The sequence below is a fragment of the Notamacropus eugenii genome, chromosome 3 (genome assembly GCF_028372415.1).
Source record: "Notamacropus eugenii isolate mMacEug1 chromosome 3, mMacEug1.pri_v2, whole genome shotgun sequence".
NCBI lineage: Eukaryota > Metazoa > Chordata > Mammalia > Diprotodontia > Macropodidae > Notamacropus > Notamacropus eugenii.
Genome location: NC_092874.1, coordinates 313,060,026 through 313,079,523, shown reverse-complemented (window position 1 = coordinate 313,079,523; position 19,498 = coordinate 313,060,026). Strand labels below are relative to the sequence as shown.

The following is a 19,498-nucleotide window of genomic DNA, read 5'->3' as shown; positions in this document are numbered from 1 at the left end:
AATAACTGAGCTTTGAGACTTCTTACCTTGGTTAGGAGCAATGGATGGAAGGACAGGCCCCACAACAAGCTTCTGATTAGGGTAGCAAAGGTGGGAAGAAGCTTGTTTACGGTGACATCTCCTGACCATTTCTTTGGGGGACTTTGGGGCTGGGATGATGGAGATTGATCAATCTGAATGGGCTTTTAAAACCTGCAGGTTAGTGATGTCTGTCAGGGCCTAACCACCATCTTAACTCCTTCCTTATCAGTTATTCTTTTTTTACCCGCCCCCCTCCATCCCAAAGCACTTAGCAGATTGTTCATAGTAGGTGCTCTATAATGCTTAGTCCCTTCCTCCTTTCCATTAAAAAACATTTCTGACCATAGAGGCAACTTGAAGTAGAATAATGGTTGTAGTCTCAGAACCCCTTTACACTCTTAAAAATTACTGAGAATTTCCCTCTCCCAAGAGCTTTTGCATATATGGGTGATAAATAGACAGATAACACAGATAGATAGATAGATAGATAGATAGATAGATAGATAGATAGATAGATAGATAGATAGATGATAGATAGATATTGATATTTTACCACGTTAGAAATAAAACATCTTGGTATTATGGAAATAGTTTTGAACCTGAAGATCTCTTAAAAGAGTCTCAGGGACTTTTAGCAATCACCTGATCACACTCTGAGAACCAGTCAATAAACATTTATTATGCGCCTACTATGTGCCAGGCACTGGAGTAGAAAATAAAGAAAAAGGCTAGTAGAGGATAGAGCGTAGGAGACTTGTGTTCATACATTACTTCTGATGCTTGCTAACTAACTGTGTGACCCTTGGTGAAGTTATTTAATCTCTATGTGCCTCGAGTAGTTACCTAGGATTTATTTACTAAGCTGAAGAAAGTTCCCTGCCTAAGAAGAGCACATGTCTCTGGTAGATTAACAAAAGAGAAGGCAATGGGAAAATTCACTTTACAAAATTGTTCTATAAACATCTTGGCTGCAATATATTTTTGATAAAGTGAATTCTTGCATGGGGCAGAAAACCCCTAAAATTTGCTCTCTGTAATCGCTCCACATTCCCACACAATTCTTCTGAAATTAGCAATAGAAAACTTGCTATTGGAATAGTTACATCACACGTGTTTTTTAGTATTTATCGTGTTTAATGTTGATTACTAAAATGCATATTTAAAATTAGAGATTACCAAATTTTTTATGATAATGTATAATGATAATTTTTGTAAATATTAATTAATTAATCTGAGAAATATTTGTAAAAGTCCTTTAATTTATTCATCTTTGGATGCAGAACTATTTAAACTGCACTCTTTTCAAAGTATTGTTCATTCTGTGCACATTTTAGTTTTCAGCAGACTGCATTTCACAAATATATGGAATATCAAGGTTGTATCTCTCCAGGGAAAAAAGGGAAAGATATTTCTATTTGGGCACCAGGTACCTATTTCCTCTGCAATTTTCCAAATCTTTAGGCATATATATATATATATATATATATATATATATATATATATATATATATATATATATATATATATATATATATATATATATAAATATTGTGTGTGTGTGTATCTGTCTGTCTGTCTATCTATCTGTCTATCTGTCTCTCTATCCATCTATAAAACAGAATGGAATAAGCTCAGGGCTACCATTACAGGAATTGTAGGAGTCAACCTATGCTGAGGCTCTGGAGAGATTTTAAAAGGGCAGACACAGTACTCTACATCTCCAGGGACTTACTGATATTCACTTTTCTGGCATATATGCCTTGTGATTTACTGGCATTCCTAGCATGTGACACTAGGAAAAGATTCAGTTATCTAATCATGTGTGTATCATCAGAGTGGAAAGGAGGAGAGAAGGCTATCCCAAGAAGTACCAAGTCTATTGACTTGTCCTTGGGATTCTTGTCATATTGGCCACACATGAGGAAAAGATGCAGCTAAGGAAACTTGCCTTAGTTGGTGGTGCTAGGTTGGCTTGTTGGGTTACCCCTGGTTTCCAAAGTATCTAACAATCTGTTTCAGCACCTAGCAGAGCAGCACATTCACTGGCAGATAGCTAGGAGTTGAGTGCAGTTTCTAAGAGGGTAAAGAGACACTGGATGAGTTAGAGTATGTGCTGAGATGATTTCCCTGATCCTAACTTTAGATTGGGAATGCTTGATAGCACTTTTAAAAAAAATTTTCAACATTCACTTTTATAAGATTTTGATTGCAAGATTTTTTTCTCCTTCCCTCTCTTGCCCATCTCCCCAAGATGGCATGGAATCTGATATAGGCTATATATATGTATAATCATAGTAAACACATTTCCACATTAGTCACGTTGTGAAAGAAGAATCAGAACAAAAGGGAAAAACCATAAAAAAAAGAGAAAGTAGTATGCTTTGATCGATATTCAGACCCCATAGTTCTTTCTGTGGATGCGGATGGCATTTTCCATCATGAGTCTTTTGGAATTGTCTTAGATCATTGTATTGCCAAGAATCTAAGTCTATCACAGTTAGTCGTTGCACAATGTTGCTGTTACCATGTACAATGTTCTCCTGGTTTTGTCATTTCACTCAGAGTCAGTTCATGTTTGTCTTCCCAGGTTTTTCTGAAATCTGCCTGCTCATCATTTCTTATAGCACAATAGTATTCCATTACATCCATACACCACAACTTGTTCAGCCATTCCCCAGCTGATGGGCATCCCTTCATTTTCTAAATCTTGGCCACCACAAAAAAAGCTACCATAAATATTTTTGTTCACGTGGATCGTTTTCCCTTTTTTATGGTGTCTTTGGGATACAACCCTAGTAGTGGTATTACTGGATCAAAGCATATGCACAGTTTGATAGTGCTTTGGACATAGTTCTAAATTGCTCTGCAGAATGATTGGATCATTTCACGATTGATAGCACTTTTTGACAGGCCAGTTGATGCCTCACCTCCCTTTTAAGAAAAAAGACTCATGATGAAGGAGAACATTCAGGAAATTGAAAATTGAACCTTATCAACAGTGAGTGTGTTCACTTGTCTTAGACCTTGCTTTTATACTTTACATTCACTTTCACAGTAATAAAAGTATTTTAACCTGTGTACCAACTGAGTTAAACCTTTGAGGCTATGCTGAGGAGTCAAGAAAAGATTGGGGCACAACCCCAGGGGGTTGGGGCACAGGCTCAGCAAGTTAGAAATTATTACTGTAATATTCCATATCTCTAGGAAGGAAGTCAGAATTTGGAGAGCGCCAGGAGGGAAAGGTGAGGCTGCTAAACAGGTGCTTTTTATTAAGTTGTAATAGGAAGATGAAATAGCAGGATTTAAATGTCACCTGATAACAGGATCTACTAGAAGCTCTATCTGGGATGAAGAACCTGTGGCTAAGCTGAACCCCCATAACATTAGGAGAAACAACGTCCCTGTGGGCTGCCAGGCTGTGCCAGTTCAGGGGCAAAAAGTATCATACACATAACTGGTGCAAGTATTTTAAATGGTTCAATTTTGAGTGTGTAGACAGACACATTTTAGAGCAAAATTTATATAAATGTTGTTGCATCTGATACTACTATAATAACTCTCCTGTTGTACCAATGGGCCAAAAATCAAGAGTTCATTTGCATAGAAATTCATCAACTCAATAATTTCTTTTGTTTCTTTTAGACAACCAAATGTTTCAGACTTCGAAGTCCTTCCCTACCTCCCCCAAAGAGGCAAAGGACTCAAGATATTTCCACACTTGTGAAGGAAAAAAACAAAATCCAATAACTTGAACAACAGCTACAAAAAAGCTTCATCACTCATTGGGGTTTTATATCTCAGTAAAGGGAGAAAAATGCCAATAAAATGAGATTTTTCTATTGCTTGACTTATTAAAGCATAATTGATAGCCTGGAATACACTGAATGGAAGAGTAGCATTAATCTATCTTTACATGATATGAAAAATAAAAATTACTATCTTTTCTAGTTAGAATTCTTTGATGAAGCAGATGCACAATCAGAGGCTGCTGGGTTCTCTTTTATGACGATTGTTTTAAATCCAGCAAGAGAGGTTCCTCACTGCTTCCTTTCCCTTTGGGTTGCAGATCTATGTTTTCCATAGGAATCCTTGTCTCCTCTTCTGCTTGGGGAGCATAGACTTCTCTGCTTAGGACATTCTCGGTGGTAGCTGCCATTTCCGTGTACAGCTCATTTTGGGGTTCATCAGCTCCACCACTGCTCATGATATCCACACCTAGATCCTGAATGCCTTCTTGGCCTTCCTCAGTGGTTCGTTCTTTGCCTTTCTTATGGAGATGCATCTTGAAAGTTTCTTTGGTTGGAGTTGCTTTAGAAATTGTTTTCTTAAATCTTTCACCAGACTGCTTCAATCTTTCTCCTGACGACTGCCTCAATCTCTCTCCTGACTGCCTCAGTCTCTCTCCTGACTGCCTCAGTCTCTCTCCCGACTGCCTGATCCTTTCCCTCCTTTCAGGAGTCACGATTCTAGTCCGAATTCTGTCTACTTTCTTGTCAAAATTCTGTCTTGTCTTCTGCATGCTTTCTTTAGAGAAGGCCTTTTTAATGTTATCGATCTGCTTCTTTCCTGACTTTTTAAACTGGGTAGCTCTGCTTTCTTCTTCAATTTCATATTCTTCATCAGAAGAGAGATCATCCGGGAGACAGAGCTCCTCCTCTTCTTGAGTATTCTCAAGCAGGCTTTTTTCCTTAACGACAGAGAGAGATGTAGGACATTGGACTTCCTCCTGGGTGGAGGGAGAGGAAAGAATGAAAATTAGAATAGTATCCATTTCTATTTTTAAAGGTTTACAACATCCCTGGGAGGTGGGTAAAGAAAGTGATATTAGGCCTGTTATACAGAGGAGGAAACTGAGACGGATGTGACTTGCCCCAGGTCACACAACCAGTGATGTCTAAAAGTAAAAGCAGGTAGCTTGAGGGGAGGCATTGTTAGATAGCTCTGGAATCTTGCTACCCCTCTCAAAGGGAGGCTCTGATGTCTGCCTGAGGATTGCAGGAGAAAGAACTACAAAGGTAACTCCACTTCTCTAAAAGGAGGGGTGTTACATCTGTATGCCCCCCCCCCATTGATGACTCAGAGGCACCATTATTTTAGGTTCAAGCCACTTTCCCAGATGCCATCCCTTAAAGGGGGAGGGTAACCCAAGCTTCCATCTGTTGCCTTGACTCCTTCTCATCAGATGTTAATTACACAAAGACCATCTCAGATAGTGAAAAGCAAGTGTTCAGAGATTCATCCAAGACCCCATACTAAACAAATCGTATTTTTAATTCAAACAAGACTTTCAAAAATCTAAGATCTAGAACTGATCGATAAATAACAATTCTTAAAAGAAACTCTATAATCCTATTTCAAATACATATTAAATAAGTTTAACTAATTAAAACCAAAGAAAGATTCAAGGAGGGAAAAAACTTGTCCAATAAGTCAGCCAATTTCTTTTTTTTAATATGAATTTTCTTTTCCCTATGAACTTAACAAATATCAACAAGGATGAGCATTTCAATATTAAAAAAAAAAGCAGAAAGGACAATGGTATATATAACTATGAACTTACATTATCTAGCTTTTTTTAAAGTATGTACATGCATACCTCATCTTATTGTGCTTTTCAAAGCACTTCACAGACACTACATTTTTTACAAATTGAAGGTTTGTGACAACCCTGCATTGAGCAAGTCTATGGGCACCGTTTTTTCCAAAAGCATGTGTTCACATCATGTCTCTGTGTCACATTTTGGCAGTTTTCACAATATTTCAAACTTTTCATTATTCTTATATCTGGTATGGTGATCTGTGTTCAATGATCTTTGAGGTTACTACTGTAATTATTTTGGGACTCCACAAACCATGCCCATGTGATATGGTGAACTTAATAAATTGTGTGTGTGTTCGTATACATGTGTGTTCTGACTGCTCCACCCATAGGGCTGTTGCCTGTTTCTCTCCCTCTCCTGGGCCTCCCCATTCCCTGAGATACAATAATATTAAAATTAGGCCAATTAGTAGCCCTCCAATAGCCTCTAAGTGAAAGGAAGAGTCCATCAAGGATGTGACCAACTTCATTGTTGCCTTCTTTTAAGAAATTGCCACAGCCACCTCAGCCTTCAGCTGCCTGATCAGTCATTGACAATGGGACAAGACCTTCCACCGGCAAAAAAAAAATGCAACTCAAATGATGGTTAGCATTTTTTTTAGCAATAAAGTATTTTTCAATTAAGGTATGCACATTATTTTAAACATAATAATACTATTGCCAACTTCATAAACTAAAACATAACTTTTATATGCACTGAGAAACCAAAAAACTCATGTGACTCATTTTATTACCATATTCACTTTACTGTGGTGTCCTGGAACTAAACCCCAATATCTCTGAGGTACGCCTGTATCAAACTGAACACAGTAGCAACTTCTTAGAGTCCCGCTCTGACCTTCTTTTTGTTCACTTCTGTGTTTTTAAAATGTGTCATTGACACCCATTTCTTCTTCTTTTTCATTATTATCGCTGCCCACCAACTGTCTCACCCAGAGAAGGTCTTGCTTGTAAGAAAGAATATAATCAAGGAAAACAAACACACAGCCAGCCATTTTCCCATGGCTGCAGGGAGAGCAGTAGCAAGTCAATTAAACCCTCTCTTCTGCTCTGATTGCTTTGTTAACATCTCTGTTGTCTTTTGTTGCTTAAAATTCCCTGGCACTGGGCACAGGGATGATAGAAGTAAAAAGAAATATGTAGGAACCTTGTTGTCTGATGAATCAGTGGTGGTGGGAGGGATCAGAATTCCTTACAACTCCTCCTCACTCCTAACACCTGCTGTAGCCACAGACTGTACTATCAGTAGGAAGGTCTGACTTCAGAGTATGAGATTAAGGGGGGAAGAGATTGGGGTCTTTTTGCCTCCTTTTAAAAAATTATTTTTATTCTCAGGTTCCAAATTCTCCCTCCTGCCACCTCCTCCCCTACCCACTGAGAAGGCAAGAAATATGATATCTATTATACCTATGAAGTCATACAAAATATATTTCCACATTAACCGTTGTTCAGAGGTCGAGGGGAAACAGGAAAATAAAAGAAGGGAAAAAATGCATTCAATCTGCACTCTGATTCCATCAGTGAATAGAAGAGTTAAAACCTAATAACTGCTGGTTACAAAACCCCCCAAAATCCCAATTTGAAGAGTTTAGCTTTTCTCTTCCTCTCTCTGCAAAAACAGAATGTGACCAAATGCCTATTAAGTGCACAGACAGTACCCAGAGAAGCTTTCGTCACACAGGATATTCTTTTTAGCAGTGGATTGATCAGGGAACCTCAGGGTCCCCCAACCCGCTTGATGAGGTTAGAAGGTAAAAAGGACAGGTAAGAGAAACAAAGAGATGAAAAGACTTTGAAGATGACCTCATACCTTATAGAAGCCATACTCATCTCAGATTTTGACTGGCCAGTGTAAGGGAAGTATTTTTTTTAACATGTGTATATTTCTTTACTCTTTTAGGAGGTGTGAAGAAAGTTCCTCAATCATCTTTTTGGAATTATAAGATCAGTTAGCCACTGGTTCAGAAATTAGCCATTTCCTGGTGGTAAAACAAGAAAGATCTAAAATCAAGGCTATCTCTAGCATTTGAGAAGACAACTGACCACTGAGGAAGAACTCACTTGTCCTTTGGTCTATCCCCTTGCACCTCCTCCTGAGTACTGTGGTGGAAGGAGGTTTCCTTCTCTCCACCTTTATCTGTCAATAATAGTGCTTTGTGGGCAGCTAGGTGGTACAGTGGATAGAGTGCTAATCAGGAAGACTCTTCCTGAGTTCAAATCTGTCCTGGGCAAATCATTTCACTCTGTGTGCCTCAGTTTCCTCATCTGTAAAATGAATTGGAGAAGGAAATGTCAAACCAGTCTGGTATCTTTGCCAGATGGTGTCACAAAGAATCAGACATGACTGAAATGACTGAACATGTCTCAGGTTTATGAGGGAAATATTTTGCATCTATTATTCTTATTCTATTCTCAGTAAATATATATATATATATCTTTGCTTTCATCCAGTTGTCCTCTAGCTCACTACTGAAGGCAGATATGTCAGTGAAGCTTGGGGACTATAGTGTCAGGAGTGTGGACTCACAGATTACCTTGCACCTACTTAGAGTATCTCTGATTCCTGGGGGACCCAACTTTTGAGTGAGAGTTGGAGAAATCAGACCCAACATTTCAGAACTGCAACAATCTACATGATTTCATATGTGGAGGAACTTCCTCCATCTATATCTGAAGCCCTCTTTGCCTTTGGTCTCGGCAAGTTGTTGTGCTGCCAACCTGGTGAGGAGCCTTCCCGAATTTATATAAGTTGGTCCTCAGATGACAGACTTTTTTTTTTGGTCATCAAGTGACTTGAAAGGACCTGTCAGATCTTAAGGCATAGCTTTCAAGAACCCAGGGCCACCTACATGCCACCATGGGGAAGCAGAGGAGGACTTTGGGGGACGACTGTTAATTGTGGAGAATTCATTGTGAAAAGAGATTGATAAACACTGTTACTATGAGAAATAGAAACAGCTTCTTAATACAGAATCCTCTTTTGAAACCCCATTCCTCACAATTGGATTTGACATGTATTAATTAGTATCTTTTGTTTGCTTTGTTCAATTTCCCTTAATCATCCCTTTTTCTCTCTCCCCACTCTCTTCTTTCCTTCTCTCTCTCTCTCTCTCTCTCTCTCTCTCTCTCTCTCTCTCTCTCTCTCTCTCTCTCTCTCTCTCACACACACACACACACACACACACACACACACACACACACACACACATATTCATCAAGCCACAGACTCACTCTCCTTTATTTACCCATCAGCTCAAATATATGCATGAAAGTGTGTGGCAATGAGAAGACAAATGGCAGCTATAAATAGGTCATGGCACGTTATCAGCAAAGACTTGCATAGGAGAAGGGGGATGAAAGACATCGTTGAGGCAGTGCATGCTCTGAGAAGAAGGTGGGGTGGTTATGTAGTGAGGACGAGAAGTAACAAATGGACAGGCTGAATGCTCCATTTGTACTCCAAAGACATTCATGCCCCCTTAGCACAGTGGGTATTCCCCTCTCCATTTCTCGCTATCTCTCATTATTTGTCTCTGTTTCTCTCAGTGGGTTTCTCTATAGTATGTCTGTCTCTGTCAGTGTCTCTGTATATGTTGCTCTCTCTGTCACTGTCTGTCTATCTCAGTCTATCTCTCTATCTCTGTGTCTGTCTCTTTGTCTCTCTGTCCCTCTCTCTCCCCAGCAGATCCAATTTATTATAACCTCCTAATGTTACAAATGACAAAATTGAAGTCCAAGGGGATGTGAATTGTCCAAGATCACATAAAGTTCCCAGGTGTCAAAAGCAGGGTTTGATCCCTGGTCCTCTTTCTCCAGAACTAACACTTTTTTCATTCTACCATTTTGCTTCATGAGATGCAGCGAAGTCTAAAGAGGTGTGTGTGTGTGTGTGTGTGTGTGTGTGTGTGTGTGTGTGTGTGTGTTTGGCCTTGTACAAGAACTAGTGTGGAACTATGTGAAAGCTGCTGCAGGAGTATGTATATATATTCCACCTGTGGGACAATATCAAGGAAAGAGGAAGAAATAAATAAAATTTAAGCAGAAAAAAAGTAACAAATGAGTCTTCAAAAGAGAAATGAAGCAGGCTGAGGTAGGAACTAAAAGGGATGTTCAGGAAGAAACCAGAATAGGGAAGGGCAAGGAGGCCAAGTCAGACTTCCCTCCCCCACTTTTTTTTTGTTTATCCTTTGTCTTACTCTAGCTGGCAATAATGAGTTTTCTATAAGAACAAACACTTAATTTTTTCACAAAAACTTCAAATTAGATAATAGATGATGGTCACACTTTTTAATTCAGCTAAACAAATCAGAATTATATTACCCCAAAGTTTTGACATAAAACTGACTTATGAGAACTCTCATTCTCAGATTTAAATAGCTCTCCTCATGACAACTTCATGGGGGCAGATAGTCCAAATATTATTATATCCATATCACAGGTGAGGAAACAGGCTGAGAAATATGAAATGACCTTCACAGGGCCAACTATCTACTATCAGAACAGGAACTTCCTTCTCTGCCATACAGCCAGACTTGCTTTGCTGTTTCTCACTGAAAATATTCCATTTCCAGTCTCTGTCCCTTCGCCCTGGAGTGGACCCCTTACCTGTGAGTCCCCTGCTCACTCCCCTCTGCCACTTAGATTCCTTCAAAACGCAGCTTAAACATCACCTCCTACACGAAAGCCTTCCCTAATCCTCCAACTTCTAAAGTTTCCTCTATTGAAATAACACTGTGTTTATTATGTGTGTGTATGGATCATCTACTTATGTGCATACATTTAGTTTCCCTTTAGTACATAAATTCTTTGAGGGAAGATGTGGTTGAAGCTTGGGCAGGCTCCCTAGGCTGTGGTGATCCTTATGCTCTGACCTTTAGCTCAGCCCTGCCTGGGGTTTTATACATCCTGTGGTCTACACTACAGACTGCTGGGGCTGGATTTGTCAGAGGTCTTTTCCTAAGCTCCAATCACATTGTCATTTTCTTGAGTATCTGATCTGATGATTTGAAGAAAGGAGAATTGTATTTTATATTTTTTATTCATGGATTCTGCCATTTCAGTTAAAAAGAAATTAAATAGTAATAATAGCTACCATTTATATGGTGCTTTGAGGTTTGCAAAGTACTTGACAAATATTATCACATTTTATCCTCACAACTACCCTGGGAGGTGAGTGGCAATTATTATGCCCATTTTACAGATGAGCAAATGAAGGCAGATAGAGGTGACTTGCCCAGGATTGCACAGTAAGTGTCTGAGGCTGAATTTGAACGTAAGCCTTCCTGACTCCAGGTTCAGTGCTTTAGACATTGCCCCACCTCACTATCCCAAAGTAATTTTTAATTGAATTTTATGGTTCATGAGGGCCTTTTGCATTTTTTTAAAAAACCTTGAATCTGCTGATCTGAGCTAAATTTTGATTTAGCCCACAATATCACATGCCTGACATGATGGTATAATAAAATTATATCATATGTCACCATGTCTGACATACATATGTAGTATGTGTACACATATATAATATATGGGAAAATAACATTCCTGAGGCATGGCTCATGCTAAAGGGAATGGGAAAATCCTTTGCTGGAACAAGAATTCAGGCCAGGAAGTCTATACGACATACATTCTAGGGCAAAAAATTCACGGAATTTGGAAGCGCTAATCATTGATCTAGATCCACCTGTCTCTCCAAAGCCTCAGTCCTTTTAGGGAAGTTGTTGGTGTTCCCAACCCATCCCTTTTCCCTCTTGTGCTGACATGCCAGTGTGGGCAGGCGTGGGATTGCCATGCTTCTGTCTGACTCACAGGATCATAGAGGCTAGAGCTGAAAAAGACCGAAGAGGACATGCTGTCAAACTCAAATAGAGACAGATCCCTGAGGGCTACACAGGGACTTAGAAACCACAAATTAACATTATCTATGTTGTATTGTATTTTCATTTATTTTGTTAAACACTTCTCAATTATATCAATCTGCTTCAGTCCCACCTAGGAGTTTTTCTGACCCCTTGTGGCCCACTGGTCATGAGACTGATACCTATGCTTATCCCAACTCCCTCATTTTACATATAAAGAAACTGAGGTTCAGAAATTCTGCTACACTTAGGGTTGGCTGTAAATTTTAACTTAAGAACTTCTATTTGTTTCATAAAGCACCATCACACTTGGAAAATTGATTTTGTATATGAGGGTTCAGTAAAATGCCAAAGGTGATAATGATGGATAACAATCAGGAGAAAATTAGCACCTAGAAAGAGTAGAAATAGAAGCCAGGTGGTACAGTGGATAGAACACCAGGTCTGGAGTCAGGAAGACCTAACTTCAAATTTTACCTCAGATTCTTACTAGCTGTGTAGCAAGTCACTTAACCCTGTTTGCCTCAGTTTGCTCATCTGAAAAATGAATGAAAATGGCAAACCACTCCAGTATCTTTGCTAAGAAAACCCCACATGGGGTCACAAAGAATCAATCACCATTGAAATGAATGAACCATAAATAGATAATACAAAAATAGAAGCAGAGTAAGATTCAAGAGAACTGGGTGTTTGTCAGCTTTGCAAATGGTGTAATCTTGAGTAAATTATGACGTTTCTGGATCTCAATTTTCCTATCTACAAAACTAGGGTATTGAACCCCATGATTTATAAGATTTGACTTTATATATTTCTATAAGCTAAAGGAGAGAGTAAAATATTATTTCTATAAAATGTCTATCCTCTTCTAGTGTTTAACCTAACATTGAGTACGTAGTACGGTATAATGGAAGGATTTGGAATTAGGAAACCTGTGTTCAGATCTTGCCTCTGCTGATAATATGTGACCTTGAGCAAATTATTTTACCTCTGGGGATCTCAGTTACTTTATGTGTAAAATGAGATTCCTAAATACTATAATGTTCTGTGACATTCATGGGCTCAATTCAAAAACATGTATCAAGCGTTGGCCACCAGAGGAGATATAAAACTGAGAAAAAAATCAGGGATGGGCAGAACAATTTGTGTAGAACATAATGGGGAATTAGAGAGAAAAGTCAGGACATGATCCCTGCCATTTAATATCTTACAACTTAGCATAAGAAAAGACACTCAAGCTCCAATGCCTTACTCACCTGACCCTTCATTCTCAAAGGCCATCCTTCCCAAGCTAGAAAGAGTAGCAGGATGGGCCTGGCCATAGATTGTGCCTACAGTTTGAGTGTCAGCCTAGATAAGATCAAAGAGGTTCACCATGAGAAGACTGATAAGCAAAGTGATAGAAAGTTTTTGGCCATAGCAACTCATAATATGGTCTCCTAAGGTGTGAAAAGTTGTAATCTGTGTCAGCAGAGGGAAGATACATAGTGAGGGAATCATTGTTCTTGGAGTGAGGGAGAGAGGGAGGGAGGAAGGAAGGAAAAGGAGAGGGAAGGAGGAAGGTAGGACACACACACAGACATGCATACATACGCACAATTTACACACATACATATAACATATATGTGTATGCATATGTAACACACATTTATGTATACACATATATTATGTATATATACTCACATATATATATACACACACACATATAATATTTCTAGCAAGCAATAGCTAGGTTTAATTTGAAGAGGCAGCATAATGTAATAGAAGCCTGAGGTACTAATAAAAGTGCATTAGATTTGGAGTCTGGGGATCAGAGCTTGAATCCCGAATTTGCTATGTACGCATACGTGTACTTGAGCAAGTTAGAGTACATTCCCTGTTCCTCAGTTTTCTTATCTGCAAAATATCTAACCATTAACTTTTCATAATAAGACTTGAAGTTTCATGCCTAATCATCTTTATTATACTATGTTATAGGAATATTTGTTTTATTCCATAAATTAAAAATAAAATAAAATTTTTTTAAATGTCTAACATGGGAGAACTCTTTATCAAGGCTGAAGTGAGAATCGAATACGATAATGAGGTATGGAAAATCACTTAATATTATTATTGAATATTTGTACCCTCCATGCTTAGTATAGGACATTGTACATAGTAGATACTTACAAATTTATTGAATTGAATTCAGAGATTGTGGATTTGGTGATACTTTATTTCCTTGAAAAAAGAATTCCTTCCTTCTTCCTCCCTCTTTTTCCCTTCCTTCTTTCCCTCCCCTCCTCTTCCGTTCCTTCTGAGCCTGCCTTCCTTCCTCTCTCCTTCCTTTCTTCTTTCCTCCCTTCATCCTTCTCAGCAAAAAGGCATGGAGTGGGGAGATGGAACATTATGTGCAAGGAATAGCAAGTAAGCCAGTGGAGTTGAAATGTAGAGCATGTGTCTCCACACAATGCACATTAGTTATTATATAGGCTTTCTTGAAATGGAAATTTATTGCTGTATATTTTGAATCTTCTTTTATTTTCTGCTGTGCACATGGTATGCTTTTTTTAACTCATTAAATATGTTTCAATATTTAAATTGATAATGTTTCTCTTTCTTTTCTATTGTGTATTTAAATTTCAGTAATAAAAAAGGTAAACCAAAAAAGAAACATAGAACATGTGGAAGGAAATAAAATATAAGACTGGAAAGGCAGAGAGAGGTCAGATTGTGGCAAGCTTTCTAAAGAGAAACTAAAGAGAGGACTTTCTATTTGGTCCTGGAGTTTAATAAATAGGGGTGTGGGAGACATGGCTAGATGTATACTCTAGAAAAATCACTTTGGCCACAAAGTGAAAGATAGATTGGAGTGAGGAGATCCTAAAGCAGGGATACCCATGAGAAGCTTATTGCAATTATGATAGAAATGACCGATCAGTTCAGATGACAATCAGACGCCTACAAGAAAAAGCAGTCTCAGCAGGAGCTTTGATGCCTCAGCCCTGCTTCATTCAGGGTTTATAAACATAGTACTGATGCAGATGGCATGTTGCCCATCAGCAGTTGCATCATTAATGCAGTTCTGGGAGTTAGTTGTTGGGTCTGGTGTCTTTGCTTCTGGCTCTCTCGCCTCCAGTGTGGCTACCTAGACCACTTGGCAGATGCCCAACAACTCATCTATCTACACAGCTCACCTCTGCTGCCCATTTTAAAGATCAAGAATGTGAATCACAAAGTAGTTCAAATACTTCTCCTATTTGGTGGGATGGTGGGAAAGGAAATCCAGACCTCTAACTTTCCTGTATAGAAACTCTCTTCATTGCTGCAGATCAGCAATTGTGTAACAGAATTTTAGATGCTTGCCTACGAGAGCTAAGAGGTGAACTGATTTGCCTAAGATCAGAGAGGTAGTATGTTTCCAAAGCAGAATCTGAATCCAAATCTTCCTGACTTCAAGTCCAGCTTTCTATCTATTACATAATTCTGCCTCACACTTGCCTCCATAGAGAATGTAGCTCAGAAAGTGGGACAGAATCATAGGATCATACACTCAGAGCCAAAAGTCTAAATCCAAGTCTAAACTCATCCTTTAGCACATGAGAGGGTAAGTGATTTGCCCAGGGCCACACAGCTACAAACTGAGTTAGGATTCAACCTACTACTTCCTGACTTAAAGTACAATGCAGTATCAACTTTGCTTCCTTTCAGTTCCCCAACCCAGGAATACTGATGTCTCTTCTTCTTTCGATGGCCTATATTTTTCAACATAAGGTTATATAAATAGAATTTTTATTATTTTGGCCCATTCCTAATGAGGTAAAAAGTAAAAAGCAGCAGAGATGATTGTCATGTACAGCTAATGGACTGAGAAAGCCTGCCTCATATTGCATTTCACAGGCAAGAAATAGCCTTGACTGATCCACAGTTCATTTTACATTTAATGGTTGAGAAGCCTGGGGTACTAATAATAGCATGTTGGTTCCCGTCAGGAGGATTCTGTACTGAAACCCCTTTGGAAACCAAGGTCCATTTTACAGTGTCATAGATTTTAGAGCTAGAAGGGACCTTAAAGGTCATGTATTTTGACCCCTTGTTTTATAGAAGAGAAACTGATACCCATTAAGTAATTTGCCCAAGGTCATTTGGTAAGTAGCAAGTGGCCGGGCCAGACTTTGAATACTGGTTCTCTTATTTTAAATATATAGCACTCCCTTGCCTATCCCAAGCTGCCTCCACTATCCTATGTTATTACCAAGTTCTATAATACAAAGAGCAAACTCTTTCCTTTGAAAATTATTTGTAGGATAATGAAAATGTAGAAGAAACTCAGGGTGATAAAAATAGATCCAAGAGCAAGCTTACCTGGAATATTACCACTCGAAATTTGTTTTTTCTTAGCATTTCTTCTTGTTTGGTTTCCACCTTCTTCACATTTAGATTATGTTTCTCCACACGTGCTTTTATTTCTTTTACATGAGCGCTGACTTTCCGGGTTTTCTCAAATAACTTGTTCACTATATATCCTGTGTTACTGTGTGCCTGGGAAAGCTTCAACATGTCAATCTGGACGGATTTGATTGTGTTTTCCATTGTTCGATGTCTCTCTTCTATTCTTTTCTGACTTTCTTGGACGCTGTCTATAATTGTAGCCACTTTGTCCAGGACGGTCACAATTGTTAATGCTGCATCTTGGTCTTCATCTATTGGCACACCTGACAGTCGATTCGGATGGATTTTGTCAGCATTGGTAGTTGATTTATTGTGATCCATTTTGCTTCTTTTTTTTCAGGGTAATCTATACAGTGGTTGAAATGTAACTATCCCTACAATTAATTCTGGCACTTACAGCAAAAGAGTTAGCTTGACAGCTGGCCACATAGAGGTTTAAAGGGGAGGAAACTCCACCCCTGGAGGTTGGTCAAGTATTTATAACTAGAAATAACCATATGCAATTGTTCTGCAATATGAAACCCTTCAACAAGTTTGGCACTGAATCTCACATGCAGTGGGCATTCTAAAATTGTCTGTTGACAGACCAAGTGGCTCAAAGTCAACAGGAACAGAAGAGGAAAACAGAAAAGAAAAGCAACCTGGAAATTTTTCATGGCAGTATTATTACTCCCATTTCATTGACTCTTTTTCCTTTGGATGATTTCAGGAAATAATTTAAAAAAAAAACAAATCAGTGTTTATAACCTGATATTTTTGCTGCTTTTAAAACCTACAAAACAAATAATATTAAAACATATAACAGATACGCTAAAACAGAGACCACATGTAGTGAAAACATTGTATTTTAACATGCTTTCCAAACCAAATATTAAAATCAATTGTTTATTTTCAACAAATTATTAAATTCTACATGCATACTTCTGAAAGTCTAAACTCCATGTTAAACAGTTGAATACATCCTACTCACATTTCAGATCCTCCAAACATCAACAATCTATTAATATAACTATAACCAGAAGTCTAATTTGGAGAAAGGGCTTTTTTTAAGCTCTTAGCATATTCTCTTCAAGAACACTGCTTGTTAATGATCTCCTTTTTTGCGTTTTAGTCACAAACACTAATACAACCAGTTTATTTTTTGTGTTAAAACAAATATTTTCTTTAAAAAAGTGACTGAGTATTAAAATGGTCTTAATGAAAAAAGTAGGCTTGAGTCTGTTGCCTTTTAGAGTCAGTGATCACAACAACTAAATCTACCAAGGCCCACTTTTTATGGATCTGTTCCATCGGCACCATAAGATCCGTTTCCAAATGCTAGGAGTGTTTCTCAAGGAAAGGAGTGCCCAATTTACAGTCCAAACATTTTATAAATATTTAACAGCTACACACATATACAGCTTCACAATTCATGCGGTAAGCAGTGTCTAAAAAAATCATGTACTAAACCTCAAAAACATTTAAATATCTATTTAAACACAGTGTCTTCTAGGGTTCTTTTTTTCTGTATGAAAAGTAATCTGTAAACATCTTTTACCTTTAGTTCATGCTTGATTCTTGTGGTTGTGTGTGTGTGTGATTCTACAAGCATTTGTGAAGTGATCTGGATTTGCAAAAATATTACATTCCATGGGTAAAGTACAAGCATTATATAACCATGTGTTACAGATACAGAAAATGAAATTCAGTATTTAAAAACACAAAACAGAAACTCCAAAACTGTTAGAGTTGATGCTTTTCTAAGTACAAGCTGACAGTGTTCCACTAAAAATGTCCAAAAATAAGGCCTCTGAAATAAATATTTCTATTCTTTAAAAAAAGACATAATCAAATGTTTATCACATGGTTGGTGTACATATAAAAGTCATCGAGTTAAACCATTCGGGACGACGTGTCTGACGTAAAATGGCCTAGGTTTTGCTTCTGCCGACGTCCTCTGTGGTTTTTAGGGCATTTTCTGTTTTTTTTAAAAAAAGAGAAAAGAAAGTCATTATTGCATTTGGCATATTAGAAAAGTTTTCCAAGATACCCTAATTTCATACACAAAGACATATACATGTATATGTATGTGTATATATATATATCTACATATATGTATAATAGTGTGTGTGAGGGGAAAGGGGGGAAATGATGTGCTGTTCAGGGTAACAGAGGGCATCAGGATGACTAGAGTCCATTCATTCCGTAGAGTTGGGAGCAGAGGGGTATGGCACATTTTTTCTTCAGCAGTAAAAATCCATAGTGATGTAGAATACTGGGTGCTTTGTTGTAAAATAGTTTCAGTTGTGTCCAACACTTTGTGACGCCATTTGGGGTTTTCTTGGCACAGATACTGAAGTAATTTGCCATTGCCTTCTCTGGCTCATTTTACAGATGAGAAAACTCAAGGAAACAGGGTGAAATGACTTGCCCAGGTTCACACAGCCAGTAAGTGTTCAAGGCTGGATTTGAACTCAGGAAGTTGGGAGTCTTCCTTACTTCAGGTCTAGCACTCTATCCACTGTGCCACTTAGCAAGAGTAGGGTATGAGGGTTTAAAATATCCCTAAGACTTTTAGGACACCCGGATTGAGAAATTAACTTATGTAAAAAACCTCAAAAGACGTAAATAAACCATTTCTTGAGTGCTGCTTACATTCCAGTAGTACATTAAGGTTTCTAAGGTGCTTTCTTCACAATGCCTTGCATGTGCATTATGCTTTCATACACAGCAAATATATTTGCTATGGAAGACAAGTATTATATTTTTTCAGATGAGGAACCTGAGGTTAAGAGAGGTTAAGCAACCTGCCAAAGATCACACAGCTGACAAGGGGCTGAGAGCAAAAACAAGAATAAAGTTCTTTTGTAGTGTGTTCTTGATCACACCACACTGTCTTTGGATGGGATGACTGGCCTGCCATGACAGTAAGACCTCAATTAACTGTAATGCTCAGAAAAGACTAGTAGCTATGTATTTTTGGGTAAGTCATTTGATTTCTAGGGGTCTTAGTTTCCTAGTTTGTAAAATGGGAGTGTTGAACTAGATCATCTCAAAGATCCTTTCCAGTACTGATATTTCATGTTCTTAATAAAATTAAACGCTCCTATTTCAGGACCCTTCCAACCATCCTGGGAGATTTCTAATCTCAGAAGAAGTGAATTCTGATGGCAGTAAAGCTGGAGTCAAGTCACAGAGTCTGAACTGCCAAACCAGGATCTAGGCTTAGCCAGACCATTTGAGTATATGCACAAAACTATTTGTATTGGGGGGGAGGGGGGGCGCAAGGCTACAGGGGGAATGATACACTATAAAATCTTCTGAATTAATTAACAAGAGAACTATGAATAATGGACTTATGAGTGAGAGGCAGGAACAGAGAAAGAAAAAAATGCATACAGGATGACCAAAACCGGAGACAGCCAAGGGCATCTATATATCTGCATGCTGAAAATGCAGGTCAACGTGCAATGTAATGTCTATGTAAGTTACAATTCAAGAAGAATACACAGTTGTACCTTCCACACTGTGACTTTCCCCATTGTGGTTTCTCTCTCTCTCTCTGTCTTTCTGTCTCTCTCTTTCTCTCTCTCTCTCTCTTTATTTTAGAAACTCA

General features: G+C 38.3%; 2 protein-coding genes across 3 annotated transcripts in view; both read right to left on the bottom strand.

Moving 5' to 3' along the window:
• Positions 1–1,260: 1,260 nt before the first annotated feature.
• Positions 1,261–16,720, bottom strand: CAVIN4 (caveolae associated protein 4). The gene is made up of 2 exons (XM_072596697.1): positions 15,817–16,720; positions 1,261–4,747 (listed from the first exon to the last, which is right to left on the bottom strand). Exons 1-2 carry the CDS (start codon positions 16,222–16,224, stop codon positions 4,022–4,024), a joined length of 1,134 nt encoding a protein of 377 aa, XP_072452798.1. The 5' UTR covers positions 16,225–16,720; the 3' UTR covers positions 1,261–4,021.
• Positions 16,721–16,774: 54 nt separating this feature from the next.
• Positions 16,775–19,498, bottom strand: part of TMEFF1 (transmembrane protein with EGF like and two follistatin like domains 1) — a 133,552-nt gene continuing 130,828 nt past the window's right edge. For both annotated transcript variants that reach the window (XM_072596695.1, XM_072596696.1), the window contains exon 10: positions 16,775–17,860. In XM_072596695.1, the coding sequence (XP_072452796.1) occupies positions 17,776–17,860 (85 nt within the window). In that variant the 3' untranslated portion in view covers positions 16,775–17,775. The remainder of the gene's footprint in view (positions 17,861–19,498) is intronic.

Coding starts and splice junctions, on each gene's coding strand:
- CAVIN4 (XM_072596697.1), bottom strand. CDS start 16,224: ATGGATCACAATAAATCAACTACCAATGCTGACAAAATCCATCCGAAT. Junction 4,748..15,816: donor TTCGAGTGGTAATATTCCAG/GTAAGCTTGCTC, acceptor CCCTCCACCCAG/GAGGAAGTCCAATGTCCTAC.